The following is a 26038-nucleotide window of genomic DNA, read 5'->3' as shown; positions in this document are numbered from 1 at the left end:
AAACTTTAGTCCGTTGCCCTCAAAAGGGGGCTAATTTTAGACGCGAATGGCAAAAGACTGAAAATTCCCTCCCACTAAAATATTAACATTTTCTCTATTACACTCCAAGGATAGAATGGACCTTTCCTAGTAAATAGGCTAAAAATTAGCTCTAGTTCCAAACAAGACATGACTAAATTTAGCCAACTAAAATTTAGACGTCTAAACTTTAATCAGGACTAACTTTAGTTTTAGCCATCGATCCTTAATTATTTGAGAGAATTGATGTTTTCTTAGGCGGTGTTTGGTTCTTTAATCCCTTCTAAAGTTCTTATCACATCGAATGTTTAGATACTAATTAGGAGTATTAAACATAGACTAATTACAAAACCAATTACACAGATGTAGGCTAATTTGCGAGACGAATCTATTAAGCCTAATTAGTCCGTGATTTGACAATGTGATGCTACAGTAAACATGGGCTAATCATGAATTAATTAGGTTTAATAGATTCGTCTCGCGAATTAGCCTCCATCCATGTAATTAGTTTTATAATTAACTCATGTTTAGTCCTCCTAATTAGTCTCTGAAGATTCGATGTGATATGGACTAGACTTTAGCTCAAGGATCCAAACACCTCCTTACCGAGGGAATTGAATTCAGCAATTGGCCACTCATATATATTTCAATCAAATACATTGTTGACTCCTGGTTCTCTCTTCATGTGCTTTGTCTCGTCGGACATCAGGATTTTCTTTTAAAGAAGACGTGTGCCTCACACCTTAACATGTTTGTACGTTCTCAACGACAAGCCCCCTGGGCCCTTCAACTCCATTTACTTCTGCTACCACCTCATTATTTCATTAACGGTGTGCATTGGCCTCATCTTGCCACATTGGATGGGAAATGCCGATATATTTTTCGCCTTCCTTTGCAGGTAGAATGGTAGCAGTACTGAAGGCGAAAAATAATTTGTACTAACTTGTATGATGGGATATTGCATTGGGATGTTTTAGAAACAAGTGAAATGTATTTACCTTAACCATGTAACGCACCACAGTACATGTTAACCAGTGACGCCTATTGCCATGAGATCCGTGAGCATGATGGGAATGAGACAAATCAGCTTACCTCGCATGTACTATATGTGAATACACAAATCTCAAAGCGAAATGTTTATATTGTGCAACCGGCCACAAAGTTGTGGTATTTCATTTTCCGTGAAAAAAAGGGACACATGACCATGCATGTTTCCTTTTCTTTTCTTGTTCTCTCTTTTTTGTACACATAATTTTCATGATTATCGTTGTATCTTGTTCTCACGTTAAGAAACGTGCACATATGCTTCAAGCAGTTCAGCTGGCTCACCAGTCGACTAACTGACGGACTCTAAACTCCAAACTTGTGCACCACGACTTGACTGGCCGCCCTCTAGGTTTGGCAACACCCAGAAGTTGCATTCGTCTAATCGTGAGCATACCAAATCTGAAAACCTACCAAACAAAACAAATCTCCTCATCAATGTCCCTACCAAAACTCGAGTACGAGCTAGGCTAGAAGGCTGGCTCGCAGCGGGACCTTTCAGGTCAAGCATCTTTGTTTCCGGATCGTATCCGGGGCGCCAACCAGCCCGGTGGGAAACCGGCCGCGGGGACTCGGTGACGCGCGGCTGTCCTAGTCGATTCCGCAACGGTATCGACCACGGCAGTTGCGCGAGACCCGGGTCCTGCTGCGGCGTCCTCGTATCGTATCGGATCGTATCTTTCTCGGAATCCTTGCGGCCGACGCTTCCCGCAGGTGACGGCGCGCAATAAAAGGTAGCCTGATCTGGCCCGTGGGAAGTGAAGCCATCTCATCCCCAACTCCGGACCCGAGCACGAGCAGCGAGCGGGTGGTGCTCTGGTCATCTGGTCGTCGTGGGGACTGGGGAGTGCGGCGGAGCAGCCCTAGCTCCCACCGAGCCAGCGGGAGCCACAGCCGCGCGCGCACCCGCGATGGCAGGATCCCCCGAGGACCGGTGGCGGATCCGCCGCCGCCGCCTCGCCGATCTGTACGGCGACGGGCCGGAGGAAGGCGAGGTCGTCCCGGCCGGGTACCACTCCGACGCCGACACCGAGGAGTACTACAACACCAACCGCGGCTGCTCGAGCGACTCCGTCCCGGCGGACTACCGCGGCGCCAGCACGTTCCCCGCCGCGGCGCACAACTACGGCAGCGCCAGCACGTCCTCCGCCTCGGCGAACAACAACGGCGGCGGCGCGTCCTCCTCCCCGGCGGCGCAGGTGCTCGCCTGCCCCTTCTGCGGGAAGGAGTTCCGCAACCACAAGGCCGTGTGCGGGCACATGAAGGTTCACCGGGAGCAGGGGATCGGGAAGGCCAACAAGGGGATCAAGCGCAATGCGGCTGCCGTGGGGGGCTGGGGCGGCACTGGCAAGCGAGGCTGCTCGGGCTCGAGGGGCAGGGCCGCGCCTCCGATTGACGAGCCGGACCAATCCATGGCCGTCGTGGTTGCAGAGGCCAAGATTGTCTTCAACCCGATGCCTTTGGCGTTCGCAGCACCCAATCCGCCGCCCGCGCCCACGGCGACCGAAACACCCAATCCGCCGCCCGCGCCCACGGCGACCGAAACACCCAATCAGTCCACGCCCATGGCGTCCCCAACACCCAAGATGTCGTCCTCGTCCGTGCCCGCAGCGTCCGTAATGACCAACGATCCCGTCGAGAGCAGCAGCGCGCCGCCGATGCGCGACGACGCCATGGAGACAGTGGTGGCAGGAGCAGCCAATCCACCCACCGAAGCCGTCGTCCACCTACATGATGCGCCGCCGCCTCCGCCTCCTGCTGCAGGGGAGCAGGCTCACGAGCAGCCCGTCGCGCCGCCGCCCGGAGGCCGGCAAAATCCGAAGGGGTACACATGCAAGAGGTGCGGTATGTGGTTCCGGACGCACCAGGGGCTCGGCGGCCACGTGGTCGGCCACAAGAACAGGGAGATCGCCGTCGCGCTCCACGGCGGCGCCGTCCGTAACGGCCGCGACGCCAAGCCGGGGAAGGCGCACGTGTGCAAGGTCTGCGGCCGCGAGTTCCCCGGAGGATTGCAGCTCGGCGGCCACATGAGGAAACACTGGACTGGCTCGCCGTTCAACAAGAAGAAGCCGCGCCTCGTCGCCCCGCCCCTCAGGCTTGCGCTGTCGATCAAAGCGGACGAGGCATCGCCTGCGCCTAGGCCGGCCGTGGCGGGCAGAGTACTTCTCTTTGGCATTGACATCGGGGCGGGGGTGAAGACGCCGGCGGCGCAAGAATGCTCGCCTGCGCCAGAGGCCTCGGCGTCCGCCAGTGGGGAGCAGTAGGCAACAATGGAAAGTTTTTCGCGAGCACTCTCAGCTAGGAACAGAAGATAAGTTTTGAGACCTAGTGCGGGCACCCTAACAAAAGGGTAGTATGATATTGTTTCCTTCTATAGATTCTAGTACAAGATATACATTTTTCTTTTCCATGGATTCATGGAGAGCAGTTATTACTCTTTTGCAAAGACAATTGAAATACAAACAAATGCAATGGTTGCTCTTGCTGTATATATTTGTCTTAAGATTGCTATCGTTCCTTAAATACTTGCGTTTTGGTATGTACTCTTTCTGTCCCAAATTACAATTCGTTTTGGCTTTTCTAGCTGCATAATTTTTCTATGTATCTAAACATAACACATATCTAAGTACATAACAAAAGCTATGTACCTAAAAAAATCAAAACGAATAGTAATTTAGGACGAATAGTAATTTAGGACAGAGGAGTAACATACTACGCTGACTCACTTGGATTGTGATCCTTCCTCAATAAAATTAACACGCAAAGCTCTTACATGTTTGAAAAAATGAGACAATATCAGATACATATATGGGTGGAGAAGCAGATACACGAAGACAAGTTTGGGGATCTGAAAATATATTTTGAGAATTTAGAAACTTAGATGATACCTCGAGACAAGTTTGGGGATATGAAATGTATTTTTTAAGTTTAGGCATCTGGATGATACCACAAGACAAGTTCAGGGACCGCTGGCGTATTTTACTCTTACAAAATTTATAGGAAATATATATTGACATATACAATGTCAAATAAATGCACAATCAATATATATATTACATGGTGTATCTAATGAAAGTAGTTTGATGCTGATGTTTTTTATGACAAATTGGTGAAACTTTGACTTAGCAAAGTGAACTGTAATTTTGAACAGAGGAGGAAGTAGGTGTTCAAATCTACTTGTTGGTCGTTGTCAATTCATTAAAGTTGGAGGATGGAAGGTCGAGATGGTGTTTTGTGCTATAGAGTGTCATGCCGCTATGATCAGCTGATCATGTTGCCCAAGCTGTCACAGTGCTGGTAATGTATAAGGAGAGAGTCCAAATGTGTAATAAGTCAGCCCATCCACGAAGAAACACACAAATTTACAAGATGCCGCAACTGGGTTAGCCTCTCTTCATTTAAAATTTTTCCATGGATTCATCCAGAACATGTATGGATTCTAAATCTGAACTCCTACAAAATAAAACAAATCGCCTCAATGTTCTTCCTCCAGACAGTACTAAACAAGATGATTTCCTAAATAGCTAGCAGGCCAGGAAGGCAACTCCATTGCTTTTCTTCTGACCCAAATTAAACGAGGTCTGCTAGCTCATCCATCCTGATTCCTGAACCTGAACTCGATCGCCGCTGATTGTCGCAGTGGCTCAATCGTGCAGTAGCTAGTAGGTAGGCTAGCCGTGGAGCTTTGCAGCTGCATCAGGTGGCCCACGCAGCTCGTTCCCGAAACGGATCCGGAGCTCCAGCTGACCGCGTTCTAGCAGATGACGAAGTTGCGAGCACGAAATACAGCCATCTCTGAATTAATCTGAGCGGAGTCGTGCCAGAGAGAGAGACAGTTAAAATGCAGCTCGCCCGGGCCGGTGGGAAACGGGCGGGAGTAGGACTGTGTGACGCGTCATCCCTTGCTATTCCGCAATGGGATCGACCAAGGCGGTTGCGCCTGCTACGCGCCGTCCCCGTCCTCGTATCGATCTCGGTCTCGGAGTCCTTGATGCCGACGCCTCCGAGGAGCGCGGGTGACGGCGCGCAATAAAAAGGGACCTCTGTCCGGGGTAGTGAAACCAACTCTTCCCAGTTCCCAACTCTCAGGTCGAGCACCAGCAGCTCGCGCTCTCGTCGTCGTTGGGACTCTTGGGATCCTGCTCTGATTCACACCAGGCCAGCAGAGCCCTAGCGCGGGCGCGCACGACCGCGATGGCAGGCTCTTCTGAGGAGCGGTTGCGGCGGCCCACCAGCCGCTTCCACGCCGATCTGCACGATGACGAGCCGGAGGAAGGCGAGGTCGTCCCCGGGTACCACTCCGACGTGGACACCGAGGAGTACTACAACCGCCACAGCTACTCGAGCGACTCGGACGAGACCGTCAGCGACAGCAACGCCGCCTGCTCCGTCCCGGAGAACTACGACGACGCCACCAGCCCGTACCCCGTCGCGGCGAAGTACGGGAGCGCCGGCGCGTCCTCCGTCGCGGCGAATAACAACAACGGCGGCAACGCCAGCTCGTCCTCGGTCGCCGCGCCGGTGATGCTCCCCTGCCCCGTCTGCGGGAAGGAGTTCAGCAGCCAGAAGGCGTGTGCGGGCACATGAAGGTTCACCAGCATGGGGTCGGGAGGCAGGATCAGGGGATCGGGAAGGTCAGGGGGATCAAGCGCGATGTGGTGCCGGTCGTGGGGCGCTGGGGCGGCAACGGCAAGCGAGGCTGCTTGGGGTTGGGGGGCAGGGCTGCCACTCCGAATGCCGAATCGGACCAGTCCATGGCCATCGTGGTTGCAGAACCCCAGATTGTCTTCCAGCCGATGCCTTTGGCGTTCGCGGCACCCAATCTGTCGTCCGTGTCCATCGCGTCCGCATCGCCCAATCCGTCGTCCGTGCCCACGGCGTCCGCTATGGCAACGCCCAATCCGTCGTCCTCGTCCATGGCGTCCACCTCGCCCAATCTGTCTCCCGTGCCGTTGGCGTCCTCAATGACCAATGTTTCCGACCAGAGTATGACCAATGTTTCCGACCAGAGCAGCAGCGCGCAGCCAATGAACAACGACGCCATGGACACAGTGGTGGCAGGAGCAGACAATCCGCGTAGCGACGTCGACGCACATGCTGCGACGCCGTCGACACCGCCAGCTGCAGGGGAGCAAGCTCCATCCGTCCACCAGCAGCCTATGGCACCGCCGTCGCCGCCTGCTGCCGTGGAGCGAGCTCCACCCGCCCACCAGCCGCCCATCGTTCCGCGGCCTGCCGCAGGTCGGCAAAACCCGAACGGCTACACGTGCAACGAGTGCGACGCGTGGTTCCGAACGCACCAGGGGCTCGGTGGCCACAGGGCCGGCCACAAGAACAGGGAGCTCGTCGCGGTGGCCGCGGAGATGCTCGGGGACGGCGCCGTCCCAGGCCGCCGTAACGCCAAGCCGGAGAAGACGCACGCGTGCAAGGTCTGCGGCGTGGTGTTCCCAGCGGGAGTGCAGCTCGGCGGCCACATGAGGAAGCACTACGCCGGCCCGCCGATCGTGCCCAACAAGAAGCCGCGCCTCGTCATCCAGCCCCTTCTACCGCCACCGGCCCTCACGCTCGTGTTGCCGGCCAACGTGTACGCGGACGAGGCATCGCCTGCGCCGGCCTTGGAGGCGGCGGTGCAGCCTGGTCCGGCGCCAGCGGTGGAGAGAACCCCCGAGCCAGCACCTGGGCCGGCCGTGGTGGGCAGAGTGCTTCTCTTTGGCATTGACATCGGGGTGGGGGTGAAGAAGCCAGCAGCGCACGAAGACCCGTCTGCAACAGAAGGCTCGGCGTCCACCGATGGCGAGCAGTAGCTACTAGCTAGTAGGCTACGGAGTACAATGGAAAAATTCTCGTGGACTCTCTGACTCTCACGTGCAAATGGAAAGTTTCAGATAGCGAGGAACATAGAACGAAACTACGTTTTGAGGCCTATCGCGCGGCCACTTCTTACAAAGTGTAGTTCATGTCGGAAATTCAGGTTTTATACAATCATGATCCCTTTTCCATTAGAAGAATCCAGATTTTATTTTCTTTCTTTCTTTAAGCACATGCACAGCCCTACTTTCAAATGTGAGCACGGAACATATATAGCTTCTTTTTTTTTTCCCGTAAGCGGATATTCTTCCCTGAGCACGGATACACTTGCAGAACGTGCATGCTGGAGCTAGCTTCTAAGTGGCGGAATTATACGCCTCCAAAACATATCATTTGTAGAAAAATTGTGGAAGCGTATTACCGTCTTAGGCCACACGTTTTGTTTGTTTACAGAGCTAGATAAAGCCCCTCGTGATAGCACTAGTAGAGAATTGGCTTTCCATGCGCCTCTTTTTGTCCCGGTTTAAAGTTGGCTCGGGACAAAAGGTTCACCAACCGGGACTAAAACTCGGTCACTGGTGGGGGGCTCACCAACCGGGACCTTTTATCCCAGTTGCAAAGGCTAGTGGGAAAAAAAGACTCTGAGAGGTCTTTTATCCCGGTTTGAAACACCAACCGGGATAAAAGACCCCCCCTTTGGGGCTCACCAACAGGGGCTCACGTGTCCTGAGCTGTCCTCTGTCACCAAACAGTCTGACGACAGCAATGCTGTCGATAAGCAGCCTGGCGACAGGACGCCACGTGCCACCTTGTCGCCAGTTCGATTGGCGACTGGCCCTCGCCGCCCAACAAATTTTAAAAAACGTGCGTTAACTTTGCAAATTGAATAAAATAAAATATTAATAATCAAAAAACTCCCTGCGCAGGGGAGTTCCCCTCGGTGGATTCCGTCCCTGTGTTTCCCACCCCTTGTTTCCAAAAGTAGCCTAAAAGGAAAAAGACAAGAAGGCCGCTTGGCCCAGCCCACTGGATGGCCTATTAGGTTATTCCCACGTCCCGTTCCCCCACGTTTTATGCCGTTCCACGACAGGTCTGATCTTCCCTGCTTCTCTCTTCCGCCGCCGCTTACTGCTCCTCTTCCGCCGGCGCTCCCTGCTCCTCTTCGGGCGCTTCCTGCTCCTATTCCGCCGCAGCAGCGCTCGTGGATGACGGCGACGACTTTCTGGTTGGCTCCCCCTCCCTTGTTTCCTCTCTTCCCCCGCTCTCCACCCCGCCTTGGCTTTTCGCGACGAGGACTCCCGGAAATTCTCAGCGCCTCGACGCCTAGAGAAGGCGACGCCTTAAAAACTATGGCGCCAACAACTATTAGTATTTTTTTAGTATCAGCAAGTTTTTGATCTGAATCAATAGTAGCCAGTGAAGCCTTGTGGAAATCACTTATTGTTGCCGAAATCCAAATGTCCAACTTCGGTAGTGTTTGTCACTCATCGTACTTGGTAATGTTTGTCACTCATCGTACTTTCTAGCATTCTGTTGATTCTTGATAGGATAGACATGTTATATATAGCATAGCATTCCTAGTTTTGTGACGATATCCAGATACACATACAAAATATTAACATGCACGTTGCATTATTGAATGATTCAAGGCCCATCTTGTCTTGTTGTATTCCGGATTATTGTTGTTAATCAATATGATTAATTGAAATACTGAAATGTAATCTTGTCTGGAATCTAATTCAAAGTTCAACCTTGTTTCAAACGAAGAAACAATGAGATTCATCTTCCTGGAAAATTCTGCGCCAATGCATGAAAAGTGTGAAAGGGAGGCCTTGCAGGCAGCTGATCAAGATAACAGTAAAGATAAAGACGCATCGACAACGGATGAAACAGAGGATCCATGGGATCCTCTATATGATCCTTGCCCTCCTTGTGAAACCTGGGAAGAGTCAGAAGAGGTATCATAGTCACCCATCTCTCTCTCTCTCTCTCTCTCTCTCTCTCTCTCTCTCTCTCTCTCTCTCTCTCATGTTTTCTTGTATGACACTGACTCTTAACATTTTCTCTTTCAGTGGTTCCATAAAACTACTGCTTTAATTGCTAACTCCAGGGCAACCAATATAATTACCCCAGACCGTACACCACAGGTTTTTGCTATATTCTTCTACATAGTCCAGTCGACACATTATGTTTGTTATTTTTGCTTCAATCATGCTATCTGCTGAAAGTTTTTAGTTTTTTTTTCTTAAATTGCATCTTGGCATGAGTTCGTTGTTATTTCTTTGCCTTCAACCCTTTGCAATTGTGCGTGTTTTAATACAGCGGGTGACTGATGCTTTATGGCACAAAGTTCCGGACCTAGTTTCCATCCTCGAAAAGGATAATGTCCCCGGCTTCCTCCAACTTTTTAATAATAACAGGGGATGCATGGCATGGGGTTTTGTCATCACCCCAGAAACCTTCAATTACATTGTCAGTGAAAATGCACTGCGATGTGCCAAAGTTGTGTTGGAGGGGAAAGGCACCTGAACTCAGTGGACACCGTGCCAATCCCAACTACATGAATCCATATGGATACTTCCCGCTTCACGAAGCTGCTGAAAAGTTCTCTGTTGATATGATCAACTTGCTGTTCAACTATGGTGCATCAGCTAATGTTCGCACAGCCGGTGATAAGATCATTGAGAATCTACTCCCACTCCATGTTGCGGTTGAGAATACTTGCCTCCACAAGTATCTGGAGGACAGTTTATTGCCTTTCCAGGATTATCCGGATCGTCGAGACTATGTCTACAAGCTCATCCAACTCCTGTGCCTACCTGAAATGGTTAGTCACATCACTTCTACAAAATGTACTTATTTGCAGCTGGCAAAGAATAGCAGTTATGTTCATTCATTGTTGCAAACCACTTGTATAGACTTATAAACTGAGCTTAGTATTCCTGTCTTATGTTTTGTATTTGTTCATGCGGTGGGCACATTTTTATTTAAAGTTTGCAGAAAAGGGGTCATGAACTTTGAATTGCTGTTAAAATATCTCCTCAGCACTTGCTCGCATAGATATGCTGAAATTCACCGTGTTCTTTTTTCTTGGTTGTGCTTTTACAGAAAATTTTCTTGGATACGACTAGATTGCTCGCGAAAAAGACGGATAATCTACTTGACGAGCTCTGGAACTATGTGAAGGATGGCAAGCTTGTCCAGACTGCAGTTTTACTCCTGGCAGGTCAAGAGCAGATCCGTCAGGTTGGTTCGTCCAAGAAGAGAAAAGGCTTTTCTGAGCCATATGGGTTTGACACTATCATGACTTGTTTGATGAAGTGTTCAGTTGCCCTAAAAGAAAAAAGAAGGGATCAGAATGAGCTGGAGGCGAGTTTAACTCTTGAGTGCATTGCTTTGCTTGTTAATATAATTTCCAAAGCTGGTGAAGATCTTGATGCATACATTCAAACACATTCAGAGGTACACCCTTAACCTTCTAAGAGTATCTCAGCAATCTGAGCTAAAAAAATGGCTATAAATATTCTTTATAGTACTTTATTCTTGCACAAACCTTCTGAATGGAATAAACTGAGATATTGAAAAATAATCAATGTTTGTTTGATAGCATCTTTTAATCTCTTTTGCTGGGCTAGCATAAATTGATTTTTTTGGGGGTTTTGGCGGACCATCAACTTTGTCTTGAAGCTTGTATTAGAAAATTTGAAGAAAGTTAATACTTCCACTGAGAAAACCAAAAGAAAAGAATGAAGGTAAGTTAAGTTCCAATAACTTTTGTGCTTGTATTTTGTGTAACCAATACTATAAGAAAGAAATTAGAATAATTAGGACAGTTCAATTTAGTTGAAATATACGCGTGTTTGATACAATGATTGATGCTCACCCAATTGAATTGTCTAGATTTTACTATTGTATTGTAAAGCCTGAAAACCCTTTCAGACCTTGGTTTAAAACCGTGACCATAGTTGAATGCATTTATACTCAATGTCATTTTATATTGGTATCTTTGCACAGGCAATTGACCATTCGTTTCATGATCTTTTGACCAGCATTAGTTATATGCCGTAATCTGTTTTTAGTATTGCATGACTTTTTGTTTTTTCAATCTTGTATGACAGTCTTAAACTTCATGCAGATCATGCAGGTGCCCTATGTGGAGGTCCTTGAACGGGTGTCTTCTATTCTTAAGGACCGTGGATTTTTCCCTACCGGAGAAGGAATCGACGTTGGAAACCTGTAATACTCATTTTTCATTGCTTTGATATAACAATTCGTTTGCAAATATACAATTGTACTGTTGATTATTTATTTATTTCATCCATTTCTTTTTGAAGCTGTCCTTTTGATTGTAAAATGTTCTCTGACCCTGGATCACGTGGTGAGTGTTTGGGCTTGAATTATTCTTTCCATACTTTGCAAAATGGACCCTAATGATTTTGTTACACGGAGAACAGAGCATCTGGATGCAACCAGGGTTGATACGGAAACAGCTTATCCACATGCTTCATTGGGAAAGGTAAAAATATTCAAATTCTCGAGCATCCTTTTTTTTGGTGGCAAATTGCATCTTTTTCCGTACTTTTGCATGTTTGAAAATATCTGATAGATGGAGCTAGGATATTCTTTTTAATGTTGGGTTGATAAGTTTAATACACATGAACAAATAAAAAAGTAGTACTGTAATTAGATATATACATGAAATTTTCGAGCTTAATACTCTATATTCTTCAGAGGGCTTTGATGGTTATCTAGAATTCAAATGGTCACTTGGAATTCCTATTATCTGCGTACAGTCTCTTGTTATGATATAGGATGGAAAAAGTCTATTACGGTCCTCTTAACTATTGCCACGGTTTAGTGTTTCGTCCTCAAATTTCAAATCTGGTAGAAAGTCCATCATTTCTAAATACTGGTGCATTATTAGTCCTCGATCTGGTTTTGCTGGAGGTACCAGATGACACAATCATGTCATCTAGTGGTCACATCATTGTCTATGTTACCTCGATTATCTATCTTAGTCACCATTGGGGATAGGGTAAATTGATTGATGGTAGGAAATTACCTCATCTGCATCAAACCTTCTTTTTCAAACGCATGGTGTCGCACGCCTGGTATAGCGCTTTCGTGTGCATGTCTGCGCTGATGAGCTTGCAGCTATGATTGACCATAGTCACCGGGAACGGGGTCGAGCCCGCGTTCCGCGGCCCGGGGACATCGTCCCGAATCGAGGGTCGGGGTCGAATAGGGACGATGTCCGTCGCGGTCCTGTTGCCGACTCTCCGTCTCCGACGGCCGTCGATGTGGGAGGCGGAGGCTTGAGGCGGTCGATCTGAGGCGGAGCTCTGGCGGTGCAGTGGAGAGAGCAGCGGCAGTGGCAGAGGAAAAGCAAGGAGGAGGAGTGGTGGCCGCTGTGACAGAAGAGGAGCAGGGAGGAGCGGCACCGGCGGCGGCTGCAGAGGAGGAGCAATCGCGGCGGCGTGGCTGCAGAGGAGAGAGGATGAGCGGCGGCGGCAGAACAGAGAACCTGTGGAAGAGAGCAGCGGTGCCCTATCTCTGCGACCTGAGAAACCTGGGAATGACCTAGGCCGCATATGGGCATCCTAGTGGGCTGGGCTGAACGCATTTCCTCCTTTTTCTCCCTCGCTGGAGAGAACAAATATGTACCTGGGGGAGGGTTTCTTATTAGGGCTGGCGTGCAAGGTGGAATGTCGGCTTGTGCAGGATCTGCTAGCTATGGGCTTTGCGCGAGGCAAGGTAAATAGGACAATGAGCAGGGGGAGGGTGCGTGCAGGATGTTAGGGAGTTATACTGGAGGGCTGATTCAGCGAGCTTCATCGTGTGCAAAATCTCCTGGTTATGAGGGGCACTTCATGTTTTTTGAGTGTAAAGGTATCTTGTTGTGGAGCTGAGATGAGCGGTAACGGAAAGGTACCTTGTTTTGGAGCTGAGATGAGCGAACAAACTTCAACCTTGGCAATAGCTGGGAGAAACTTTTTCCCTTCCTCAGTACACTGCAATTGGGCAACTAGAACTTCTCTTGCACATTAGCACCCCTATGAATTGGAAAATAGCACCTGGAGTAAGTTGTCAAGTTGAGCCTCTAGCCACTTTTTAATGGTGTCCCACCCCTGCTTGTCTTATATTTGCCTCTATTGTTAACTGAACAATCTGCCGTATTTACTGGGGTTACTTTGTAAATGTATCTCAGTTTGTGTCAGTTCTGATGAAATTGTTTCAGTCTACTCTTTAAGTTGTATTAAGACCATGTCTAAGTTACTTAAACATGCTACTCAAACACTACAATTAAGTTCTGTATCCAACTCAAAAAAGTATTTTAGGTGGCTTGCTTACCTGACTGATACCATATTTTTTCATTAGTATTGCAAATGACATGTCGTCACAAATGCTGCTGGGTGGCAGTGTCCAAGCTCAATATGGTTTGCTTTATCGTTTTCTAACATTTGTATGTGTTGACTTTATGGGGCAGGCCACCAGAAATAAAGTTTGGAATCTCGAATACACAAGGAACTGCTTCTTCCCATTTTGGAGATCGGTGCTACTCTCCCATATTCGTGTTGTACTTTATCCAGACTATGCAGCAGCTGATCCTAAGTGTAGGCTTAATCATGACAAACAGCGTCAGAAATCAGCCGACAAAGGATCTTCTCCTACAATTCCAAGTCATATTCGTGCTATGTTGGGAAGAACTCTGCAAATTTCAAATGACCATGCATCAGCAAGGCTGTTTAGTACCGCTGCCTTGGGAATGAGGCCGCAAGCTACACCTAATCATACATCCAGAAGGCTATTTGGTACCACTGCGTTGACTCTGTTGAAAGTGTTAAAGAAGGCATGAGTAGAAAGGTATTTGTTTTCCCCGTTGAATCTCTCTTGTGTATGGTCGATATTTCGCATGTCATTTTCAGGCAAATAAATTCTCATTTTTATCTGCAGGTGCCATAAAGCTGTGCTGGTTGATCCAACATGAAATAAATTATATTTGTCTGTGCAGGTGCCAGAAAGCTGTGTTGGTTGATCCAACATGGAATAAATTATATTTGATATTGTAATGGACTGATGTGTTAAACTGTAGCTGTTAAATTGTTCCTCTATAGTAGCTGTGTGCTGTAATTATATTTAGTCAAGTAAACAAGACGTACCTGTACTGTGAACTGATGTGGTGCTGGAACTGTTCTAGTGTCTGGCTAGTGCAATTACTGGACAATTGCCTGGATCTGGGTTAATCTGGCTGTTATTGGTAGTCCGTATAGTCTTCGTCGTCGTTTTTCGTGCATGCCTCGTTTGCGGCTGGCTGCCTTCTGGTTTTACGCCCACCCATGAAGACATGAAAAGTGAGCCTGTGAGGTAAAACCCTAGGCGTCTTTAGGGAAGCAGGCGCCGTGAAGTGCAAACGTGTAGTATGAGACTTTCGTTGTACGTGCTCCATCTGTAATTTAATAAATTTCCTTACTCCCTCTGTCCACAAATATTAGCATTTGTTGACTTTTATCCATCACGTTCGACCACTCGTCTTATTCAAAAAAATTATAAAAATATAAAAATAAATAAGTTATGCATAAAATATATCTAATGATAAAACAAGTTATAATAAAATATTTAATATTATGTTAAATATTTTAAATAAGACGAATGGTCAAACACGATGATTGAAAGTCAACAAATGCTAACATTTATAAGACGAGTGAAAGTCAACAAATGCTAACATTTATGTTGGAAAAAATAAAAGTTTTAACATGGCATATACTTAGGAGTTCTAACATTTGTGGACAGAGGGAAACATTTTTGGAGTTCCAACAGACTCTGGCTTCAACCTCTGTTGGAGTGTTGGTATTCGAATGGCTCCGGTCGGCATCTTTGGCTAGTGCCGCACGCTCGCCATCGACACTCGCCCTCGTTCCCGTGCGAGATTTTGCTGCTCCAACCCTCCTGCGCGCCTGGCCCTCTCTGGTCTTCCCCCAACAAAGCGTCCATCTCTACTGTACCTCGCACCAAATCGGCGCCGCCTCATTTGAATCACACCGCAGCCGTAGTGTAGTCGTCATGTCCAGGCCGCCGCGTCCCCGTGCGGTGCCCTGCTGTTGCGTGGTCGTCTCCTCTTTGGCAAGTCCCGCAAGGATTCCAGCAGGATTCGGAGGCCACAGGCGTTGAGGGCTGGCGGCGTGAGCCCTGGTAAGGAACCAGCTCGATTCAGTAGTACTTCCTCTATCCACGAATATAAGCCTTTTAGATTTTGTCCTAAATCAAACTTTTTTAACTTTGACCAACAACAACGAAAAACTTGTGAAGATATACAACATAAAGTTGATGTTATTCGATTCATCGTACTACGAACTACTCCCTCCCTCCCATTATCTCCAGCGTATTTGGCCTGTACACGGTGACCAAGGGAGCAACGGTGAGGCAGTACTCCACTTCGATTCCGCAGCCGTAACGCTTCGTTTCACGAGCGACGCGCGCGTACGAGAGTTGTGCACGGGAGCATCAATTCGAGGGCCCCGCAGGCCAGTGAATCATGCACTGTTGGTTTGCATGGAGCGGTGAGGCCTGCATGCGCGGTGGAGTAATGGGCAGCTGAGCTGTCTAATCGAATTACTAGCCGGCTTCAATTTTTTTCCATCGGAAGGAGAGACGTCCATGCAACTTACGAAAAGAAAACGGCTTCCAGCTCAAATACGACACAGATTATGGAATTTCCTAATTTCTAGAATACGCTGGAGATAATGCATGGGAGGGAGAGAGTATCATAATATATAACTCTTTCTACTTGAAATAAATTGTTCTGTGCTTTTTGTGCCATGCTTGAACAAATTTCCAACAAGCACCTTTGTTCATGCATTCACACTTCTGATAAGGTCAATATTTGCAGAGGTCACTATCAATTGCATGCGGGAATTCTATTTATAGTTGTTTCAGTTTGCAGTAGTAAAAACTGGTGCCTAGGATTCTTCGTCATGTACAGGCAAACGTTGTGGCTACCTATAAATATCGTTTTAATAATGGTAGATACTCTACGAAGTACTAGTAATTCAGAGCAATAATTCTGTGATCAAACCAGAGCAAGTGCCGGCGGCGGCGGCCCGGCTTGAGGCGTCAAGTGCAGGTGCAATTGCCGGAGGCGCCAGGTGCTAGTCCTTGGTTTGTGCCTGTTTGGTTTGTGCCTGGCAGGCAGCTGCCGGTGCCAGGCAGCGATCCCAGCCGCAGGCACTCGAAATCGAGCGCCTGGCGTCGCTGCCCGGCAGGGTGGCTGCCTGGAGGGCGCGAACCAAAGAGCCCCAGGTGCAAGTGCCGGCGGCGGCGTGATTACGTAGGAGCGACGTTGGAGAAAAAAAAAGAAAAAATGACATGGAAATATATTTGAATGTGGAGAGTCAATAATTGGATAGTCTGTTAGAATACAACATGGTTTTAGGAGCCTCTCTATTTTTACAAAGAAGGTAGAAACTCTAAATTTAGCTAATTGGTAGCTAATCTCTTGGAGATGCTCTAACAATGGTATATTGGAGATTTTTAATAATTTAGTCTCTGGTTGGATCTAAGGAACTAATTGTTGGCTGACTAATTTTAGTCTTTGGAGCTCCAAATGGAACTAATAGGTGGGACTAATTGTTAGACTAACAACTCCATATGAAACATGGTACACTTTAACTTCTTTGTAGTTAGTTTTCACCGTAGTTTGAACAGTTAGTCAGTGCTCCAAACAGACAATAGCTAATTATTAGTCAGATACTAGTTGTTAGTCACCTTTCTATTGATTTAGCTAATAACATACTCCTACAAGGATTAATTTAGCTAATGGCATATAAGTTACATGCGTATAACTGCCCACTAGCGCCTAGTGCTGGCTGCACTAACGGTAGCGAGCCCTCGAGCTGCTGTAGCGAGCGAGCCCACGCTAGTAGCCCAGCGACAATACGTGAGGAACGGCCCAAACAAATGGTCCAGCCCAGCTGCTTGGACAGCCGTAACTCTATAAGGGACACAGCCCCATCCTGCTCGGCTTGTCTCCGCCGCCGCGGCTCGTTCCAGACCAAAGGGGGAAATCCCCATCTCCCCCAACTCCGGCGCCGCCGTCGTCGACGAGATCGCGGCCACGGCGGAGACCCGGCGTGCGCAGGCTGTCTCATATCCTCCGGGAACGGTAGGTGATTCGCTCCACCCTCCTGTTTCCTTGTTTGTATCCGTGGTGTACGCTTGACGAGTCTCCTGTTCATCGAATCGCAGCGGACGGGGAGCCCGACGAGCCAAACGTGAAGGGAGGAGCAGGAGGATCGCAACGGACTCCTGTTCGTCGATCCTTCTCCTGCTTCCGCCGTCTGACCTAGGTGAGTCGTGTAACCCCCTTTTCCGAGTGCGTCGTGTAGATGATGATCCAGGGCGAAATGCCCGTGTTTGTAGGCGCCGTCGTTATGCTTCATCTGCAGCGCCGTCTCCAATAGGCCGAGGGGCACCGCCGTTTGCTTTAAAGCATCATTTGCGGTAGCATATTCATGTGCAGGAGCCCTGACAAAAACCCTCCCCCATTTGATTTAGCCTTCACTGTAGCGAAATGTTCCATGGTCTGCGTGATTTGGCATAGCATAAATATTTCTGGTGCATGTGCGTTTTTCTAGTTTGCGCTGAGTTGGAAACGCCAATTAAATAACCTGCAAGTATCACTATGTGCCCTGAATTTATGTTTACAGATGTTTCCTTCTACTTTCACTGTTGGGGATAAAAATCTCATGAAGTGGTAAAGTTGACTTCAGTGTGCGTATGTTGTCAGTAGCAGATTTCCATATGTGATCACTGAGTATTTCAATTGAATTAGCAGGACCCCTGATATCAGATATTGTTGACTCCTGAATGCATAATGTATCGTGAACTGTCAAATGCACTCTGAGTTGTGGTGCCTTTTTGTCTCTGGTCTTCTATATATGTTTAATTGCTCTGATAGAAAAACATCTTTGTCCATGTTCAATTAAGCTTTTCATTTTTCAGTTGTAGCTTGTAGATTCAGATTTCCATTTTTCGTTTTGTCTCGAAGGCGGCATTCTTAGTCTGTTGATACTTGATACCAAATTGAAGAGAGATGTAAACTGTAGTGCATTTTGTTCAATGTTGCTGTAGTCACTAGTGAGTGATGGAGATCATGGTCCAAGAATATTGTGGAGCCATATATACTGCAAGGGGTTCGATTTGCATATTCAGGCTTCAACAGTAGGTCCATGTTAGAACCAGTTAATTATTATATTTTGAATATGAGAACATGTCACATTGACTTTTTAGCCTCTTTGTTTTTTGTTTAGCTTCATTTCTAGAGTTGCAGGGTCATAGAGTTGTTTACTGAAGATACCGAAAATTTATTGTAAAGCTAGTATACCCAAGAGGATTTATTTTCCTTTGTGTAAGATAGCAGGACCAAGCCTTTGTTATATTGTGGAAGATGAGATTGTTTGAATTTGTTTATTTCTTTATTTCTTTCCAATTGTTTGGCACTATCTATATCCTCTTTGTTTGTAATTATTTAGGCCACAGCTGTTTCTAATCCACACTTCTATGTTGTTTCAGGTTGTACAACCGGCAAAATGATAAGACAGCTGTTGAAGGTGGCTGCTGGGCACCACACCCGGCAGTGCTCATCTTCCTATCTTCACTGGGTTCCGCGAACGCCACACTTCCTGCTTCCGTCTCTTGAGCTTCTTTGCACCAACAGGCCTACAAGATTTTTCACAACTGACAGAGACCATCTGACACGTTTCCTTTGTTCCAAGAAAGCAAGTCAGCACGTTAGGGACCTTAATGTGGAAACTGAAGATGTGGGGGTTCACTTTGTTGGATCTCAGCAGTTGTGTTCTCAAATAGAAGATGCTAAGGATTCAATCGCAAAGGATTTTGACCTGGAGAAGCTTAAAGATCTCTACTGCAGACATGTCAGACCTGAACTGGTGTCAAGGTTGCTTATACATAATCACAAGTTCAACGCCATCAGCACGCATTGGCTGAAATACCAGACACATGCTCGCATCAACAACAGACCAAGATTCACGAGCTGCTATGATGTGATGGTTTATCTTGTTGGATTGCGTCAAGAATACTGGGTATTCTATCTCAACTACCTTGCAAGAGAAAGAATTTCTGTGATCGAGGAGTGGGTATCCATTTCCACTACTCAACATATGTTTTATGACCTTGGGCTTAAGAATCTTTCTAGTACCATCCACTTCCATAAAGGAGAAGCCGTTGCTTCATGGCACAAGGACAGTAGCACAGCTGATCTTGCTAATTTGATATGGAAGGATAACCAGGTTATCAGTGCTACCACATATCTTGGGGTCAGTGATTGCATCTCTATTGCCCAAAGTGAAGCAAAGTCTGTGTTTGCAATCCTAACTAAAGCCAAAGACCTGGGGATAGAGAATTTCGTTCTTTGGACAGACAACAAAGAGATATGCGGTGTTCTTAATGGCACAAAACATATAACCACAGAAAACAAGGACTGGAATCTTTTTATGGCAATCAGAGTGCTTAGATCAGCATTCAAGAGATTGGTCGCTATCTGGGTGCCGCGTGAAATGATGGCTCCAGCCAATGGGATGCTACGGCTTGGCGTTAAGCATCCTCAGTGCGTCGAACAGTCAGCTAAACCATGGGCATACCTTTTAAATGGACTTCCAGAATTCCGACTCTCGTTAAGTGAGGCTGCAACTAAAGAAATGAACACATTTGGTAAGTCATTTTCACGTCATTTTAATTGCTTATCTTCTTTTTGTCTCTGTATGCGTATGTATACATAGATTTTAAATTGTCGAGTAGCATTTAGGTCTCAACTTCGTTGTTGTAATATTAATGAGAGTGTATCAAAAAGGTCATAGAGATCCCAGAGAGTACTTTAACCAAGTAAATGGTCCAACATTGGCTGCAAACTGCTGCTATAGGCTAGCTCTAGGTTTGGCATATGCACCTGTCAAAAGTAGCTCAGAAAAATAAAATCAACAGTCAAAAGCACTTTTCTCTCTACTACCACAGGGTTATTCAGGGCTGTAATTTTTTATTACTGTTACAGGAAAACCAATTCATGGAGAGCCACGTCACAACAAGTATTTCATTGAACTGGATGCAGAGATGAAGAAGATTAGTGCTTTGAATAACTTAATTCAGGTCCTCAAACCAAAGAAGCTATATGTTGCTATTAAGGAACTCCAAAGAAAATCAGATCTGATGCAGAAAGAGTTACTTGAACTGTTGGGTACCTCTGTGACACGAAGGTTGAAGGGCTGGTCTCTATTGGACATTGAAGCTGGAGATGATAAAAGTGGATCTTTGCTTATAATCTTTGATGGAATCTGTCCTGAGACTCCACTTCCTCATGTTGATCTCATTGTAATGCTATCAACAGCCACAGATAGAGGAATTCTTGCCAGAATGGGTGTTAGGGAGCTGAGTGCGTCCTCATACATCTTTTTTCATGGACGTAAGTAACGCCCGTTCTTTGACTTTCCTGTTGATTTAAAATTGATAATGAGGATTATTTGCTGTGCTTGATCTCATATGAAAGACCCGCTGCCAATTTAGCTTCTATGGATGATATTTATTTTTTATTGTTTTTGTTTGTTGTGCTACTAAAGTCATACAAACTCCATCTACTATAGCATTCCTATAAGGTTTTATTCCATGGTGCCAGCTTTCATCTCCAATGCACCAGGAAAGCTTTACCTGGTAATAGGCTTTCTCTGTTAGGAGTATAGGAGAATCAAGATGCCTTCATAAGCTGTTGTGACCATCTTTTCCACTTTAATATTAATGTTTTTTCTATTAACTTCTTTTTCATGTTGTATGTTGTGAATTATTCTTTTCACGTGTGAATATGTATCATTAATTTCTCATTTCCTTAACATATATGGGTGATGGTAGTAGGATCAGAGCGTGGGTCGTTTATTTTCATGGGTACAAACCAATGAAATTCTGGTGTCACTTATGTGCACATATGCATTCTGGGAGCAGTCCACTAAATTTGGTTGGTGCATACAGTACAGAGGCTTCTTTGATTGTTCTATCATATCTATTTGAAATTCTTCTGCATGCTGTTTGGGGGGATCTACTAGTTTTCTTTACTTCTGGAACGGTTCTAAAACTGACTCTGAGTTGTTTTACTGCTTGTAGCTTGCTCGCCGACAAATCCAGGAAAGAAGGGCCAGAACTAGCTTTGAGTACTGATGGTGTGGTTGTGGAGAGGTTTGGATGTACTGAAAGACAAAGCGGTTGTAGTCGTGTGGAGACGTCTGGCTGATTTGCTGAAGTGTTTTGTCAGTCGTCAAGTAGACTAACAGTCCTACCACTACTGCCAATTCCAGAGTAGTCGTTTATAATGGAACGTGGGAAACTGGAAGAGCGAATAGTTTTACTTTTAGGAGTCATATTACTTTTGGTTCATGATAGCGCTTACCGTGTTCGCTTGCGCTGATAGCGGTTACTGACACGATACTGATGCCCTTCTGGTATGCTGTTGTGTCACATTCTGTGACTTTTGACGATACTTGTTCGTGATGAAATATCATTGAGCGACAGAGGTTGTCTGATGAGTTTTTAGACTGTTGTCTGATGAGTTAGTACTAGTTAGCAACAAATCATGCTTGATTGTTTCTGATGGAGAACGGCTGTCTCTGGCTAGCAGCTTCATTTTCTCCTAGTTCTGGCTAGCAGCTTCATTTTCTCCTAGTTCTTATTTTCCCATGTTTCTTAATAATACTAATTTCTCAAGCTAATTGTTGCATGATTGGTTTTAGAAACAAATAACAAACTAGAGTACCCATGCATTGTTTCCGATTAATAAGAATATACAGATCTACTGCAGCTAAAGTAGCTGAGAATTAAATGAGAGCAGCCAAACATATCAGAAAATGATTTCTTATAAATGGACCAATGTAACAGTAGCGCTATGGAACAGTAACTTCAGGGCCCTGCCGGCAAAATTTATATGAGCCGCAGCTTTTTTTTTTTTGCAAAGTAAGTGCAGACACTCACAAACACGTACGAGTAATGACCCCTATGAACACACGCACGCACACTCTACCCTCATGAGCGCCTTCGAAAGGATGGACCTGCTTGATCTTGAGATTCACGAAGTCACCACAGGCACCTCGCTGTCAACGGGGACGTCACCTCCCACTGAATGAATAATTAGCCGTAAATTCGCTCCCGCCCGGGATTGAACCTGGACCTAGGAGGTGCCGCTCGGACGTCTTGACCACTCGGTCAAGACTCCTTTGGCATGTGAGCTGCAGCTTGCTCATCACCCAAAACGCGGGGTTCACTCGTGAAAGCTTGCACAGCTACAAGAGCTTGACTACATGACACGTTGTTGAACAAAGGAACATATGTCCCGTGGTCTATACTAGTCTACATGACACGTTTTTTAATATTAACGCATAAATATTACTGTCAAGGAGGATACATGGAACATTACGGCTATAGACTAGGATAGACCATGGGGAGGTACCACATGACAAGGGCGGGAATCTTCCGATCATCGCTGTCATCGACGACAGCACTCTTCTTCCTCGTCCTGTCCTTCTTCTTACTCTTCTTGGCACCATCGGCTGTACTGTCGCAATTCCTCTTGTAACGACGGCGCTTGCACCTCGGGCATCTCACGGCGTCCTTGTGGTCCCCACGATACAGGATGGAATGGTTTGGACAGGCGTGAATTTTTTGCACGCCGAGCGACATCGGCGATATTAGCTTCTTTGCATAGTAGGTACTCTTGGGCAACGAGTTAGGCTTCGACAACGCATCCGAAAGGAGCTGTAACAAATCTGTGAAACTTGCGTCCGACCACCCGTGGATGGCCTTCAGTTTCATCAGCTCAAGGACCGCACGTAACACTGTGAACTCCTTATCACATCCCTTGGATTCCTCATACAGAAGGTCCTTGGAAGCCTTCTCAAGTGTCTCAAAGTTGTCCAGCCCTTTTGCAGTCCTAGCTATTAGCACCTGCGGCTCAACCACTAGTAGAGAATTGACTTTCGATGCGTCCCCTTTTGTCCCGGTTTAAAGTTAGCCCGGGATAAAAGGTTTACCAACCGGGACTAAAGCTCTGTTACTGTGGGGGGCTCACCAACCGGGACCTTTTATCCCGGTTGCAAAGGCTAGTGTGAAAAAAAGATCCTGAGAGGCATTTTATCCCGGTTTGAAACACCAACCGGGATAAAAGATCCCCCCTTTTATCCCAGTTGGTAACACCAACCGGGATAAAAGGGTCGAGAGCCTTTTATCCCGGTTTGTAATACCAACCGGGATAAAAGGGTCCCCCATGAGTTAATACAAAAGGATAGCATCCCCTACACAGTTAGATGTGTTGTGTAGGTGGGATGGCAAGGAAGTTACGCGCGAGGCTGGAGGTTGTGGGTTCGAATCCCACGCAGCGTGCACTTGTGACTTGCGCGTGTGGGGGGCCTCCTGAGAGCTCGGGATTTTTTTTTGCAGCGCCGGCCGTGGTGACCCATTTTATCCCAGTTGGTATTACCAACCGGGATAAAAGGGGTCTTTTGTCCCAGTTGAGTGACCCGGGATAAAAGACCCCCTTTGTCCCGGTTGGTTTATCCTGGATGGATTTTCGGGATATTTGCACCCTACCAACTGGGACTAAAGCCCAATTCTCTACTGGCGTAGATATATACCATTATATCTGAACACTTTTCCTTTAACAATTTTTGGGATTATTGCAATGGTGCATGCTTTGGACCCAAACCATTTTGGTTCAGCCACATCATCAGCAGACCACTGGATCACTGATGTTTACAAACGCAAAAGCAAAACCATACTGTGTGTTCAGAAACGCAGCAAAGCGTCCCCTTGAGAGTTGACACAATGGCCCATGGGGTCGAACGTGTACCTAAATATCGTACGTTTTTTCCTGTTTTGTGCTGCACTTATATTTCCCAGCTCGTAGCAGTTGATTAATTGAACGTGAGATGGGACATCATTTTAGGGCCGGTTTGGTGGAGCTCCTACCGACTCCGACTCCTCCACTGATGTGCTACTGTAGCATCAGAGGAGCTGAAGCTGGAGGAGCCACAAAAACAGGCTCCACCGACTGCTCCTTGATCTGTGAGAGGGAGGGAGAAGAGAGAGAAAAATAACTCGTGTGAACAGTGTTATTGCAGAACATAAACAGTAAAATGTCAGAAAAAATGTCAGAAGGAGCCGGAGCTGTTTGAAGTCGCACCAAACTAACCCTTAGTGTTCTCCTTGTCAATGAATGCCGGACATGGTTCCGGGTCTTTCAAAAAAAAGACATCGTTTTAGTGTTTTACTCCGTATTTGTTAGATGAATAGATATCTCTTGCCGGAATCTGATGTGTGCACGAGAGGAGTTGTGCTCGGCTGAAGTTATTTTGTTGTATAGTCCAGGAGGCAGCCAAGCAGGTTCAAATGCTACAGCTGCTGAGGCATGTACAAATGCCGCGGTGGCAAAGTGTCTGAATTTGTTAGAAACATGCAGCAGAAGCATGGATGCTCTTGAAGCCATTGAGAGGGCTGTAACAGACAAATTGTCAGGTGCCCAAGGAGGAGAAGCTGAAGAGGCAGGCCTACAAGTTGCCATCTGGATTCTTGGAATGCATGAACAGCCGTGAGTGTTTGCTGCTCGTCTGAGGCCTTGTATGCATGCAGGTCATCAACGCATCAGAAGGGATCCCATCCACTGTTCCAGTTGCATTTGGTTTCTGTCGTGAGCAGATGTTGATTATCATGGTGACCGACGACTCTCAGTTTTTAATTTTGGGCAGTACGTTCTTTTACCGTCAGGAAGCTGTTGAATGAGTGGTGGCAAAAACTGAAGTGTGCAATTGTGGGCTAGCTCTGCCTCCGAGCCTCTGGTTAAGCCATTCATGTGGAAGCTAGTGTTGTTGGCTAGGCTCTTAGCATAAACTGTGGCCTTGTTTAGTTGTCCAACTTTGGGGTTCCAAAATTACCGTAGCAACACTGTAGCGTTTCGTTTATATTTGTGAATTATTGTCCAAATATTGACTAATTAGGCTCAAAAGATTCGTCTCGCAAAGTACAACAAAACTGTGCAATTAGTTTTTTATTTCGTCTACATTCAGTACTCCATGCATGTACCGCAAGTTTGATGTAATGGGGAATCTTCTTTTTGCATAGTGCCAAAGTTGAGATTTTGGAGTGAACTAAACATGGCCTGCAATGCACCCGCTGTTTTTTTAAAATCTAATGCACCCGCAGTTGATCAGCTGGGTTTGCCTTCTATATATGCTTCTTTTCCTTCAAGTCTCATCATTTCGCTGCAGATTGCAAGACCTATATCTTGAGTTTTTGCCACCACTTCTTTTCCTTTGTACTTTCACACTGTACCTTTAAGTAACATGTTATCGTGTATGTCGTCGCAAAAAATATATTATCGTGTATGTCATAGGCTCATTCGCACAGGCGGGAAACTATTCCATTGTTTTTAAAAAAATGCCAGGGGCTCATGGCTACGATTTGAGTCTGAGGCAAGGTGACACGTCATCCCCGACGTTGTTGTTCCTTGTCGTTATGAGTACTATCGATGGCACGATCAAGCTATCACCAGTCACTAGACTACTGTTCGCGTTTAGATCTACCAACTCTGCGGTGCTTTGAAGATGGCACAACACGTGCAATCTAATGGTGTACACGATAGATGTCTAAGCGTAACCGAGCATCAACTGGTGAAAGAAACAAATACAGCAGTGATAAGGACTACCACAGCGCGAGCTCCTCCCGACGTAGCCATCCACTTTTGCATGTAGCACGGGCACTCGAGCTCTTCCCTATTTTCGCTACGATAGTGGCGGACAGAGTATTGAAAATGCAGCAGCGGATCGGATATGATCCACCTATTAGATCGTTAGCCTTTTTCTCAATCTTGCGATCAGATCAGACTACAAATTTCTATCTCGCACCACATCGCTCAAATGCCCGACAACTGAATAAACCGGACTACCGGAGGATACCGAGCTTAGAGCTACTGCACTTTCTCACGGTAGTGTCTTCATCTAGAGCTGTGAGGTAGTGTCGACACTACCGCAAGTTCGACATCCAAAACTAACAGCAGTGCTTCAGGCTTCAGCTAAAACAGGATAGTAATCTGACTAGAACAAGACGATCAGAACTGGTAAAAGCATCCCAT

General features: G+C 46.6%; 1 protein-coding gene and 1 pseudogene across 1 annotated transcript; both read left to right on the top strand.

Annotated features, from left to right (window-relative positions):
- The first annotated feature begins 8950 nt into the window (after positions 1-8950).
- LOC101774890 lies at positions 8951-11110 on the top strand (annotated as a pseudogene).
- A 5777-nt stretch (positions 11111-16887) lies between these two features.
- On the top strand, positions 16888-21456 carry LOC101774494. Its single transcript, XM_004969298.3, has 5 exons — positions 16888-17029; positions 17113-17213; positions 18439-19596; positions 19934-20341; positions 21031-21456. Exons 3-5 carry the CDS (start codon positions 18456-18458, stop codon positions 21069-21071), a joined length of 1590 nt encoding a protein of 529 aa, XP_004969355.1. The 5' UTR covers positions 16888-17029; positions 17113-17213; positions 18439-18455; the 3' UTR covers positions 21072-21456.
- Positions 21457-26038: the final 4582 nt, after the last annotated feature.

This window comes from Setaria italica, chromosome V, assembly GCF_000263155.2.
Source record: "Setaria italica strain Yugu1 chromosome V, Setaria_italica_v2.0, whole genome shotgun sequence".
In the NCBI taxonomy this organism is placed as follows: Eukaryota; Viridiplantae; Streptophyta; class Magnoliopsida; order Poales; family Poaceae; genus Setaria; species Setaria italica.
The sequence above is the reverse complement of the archived record's forward strand: the minus strand, read 5'-3'. Positions and strand labels throughout refer to the sequence as shown.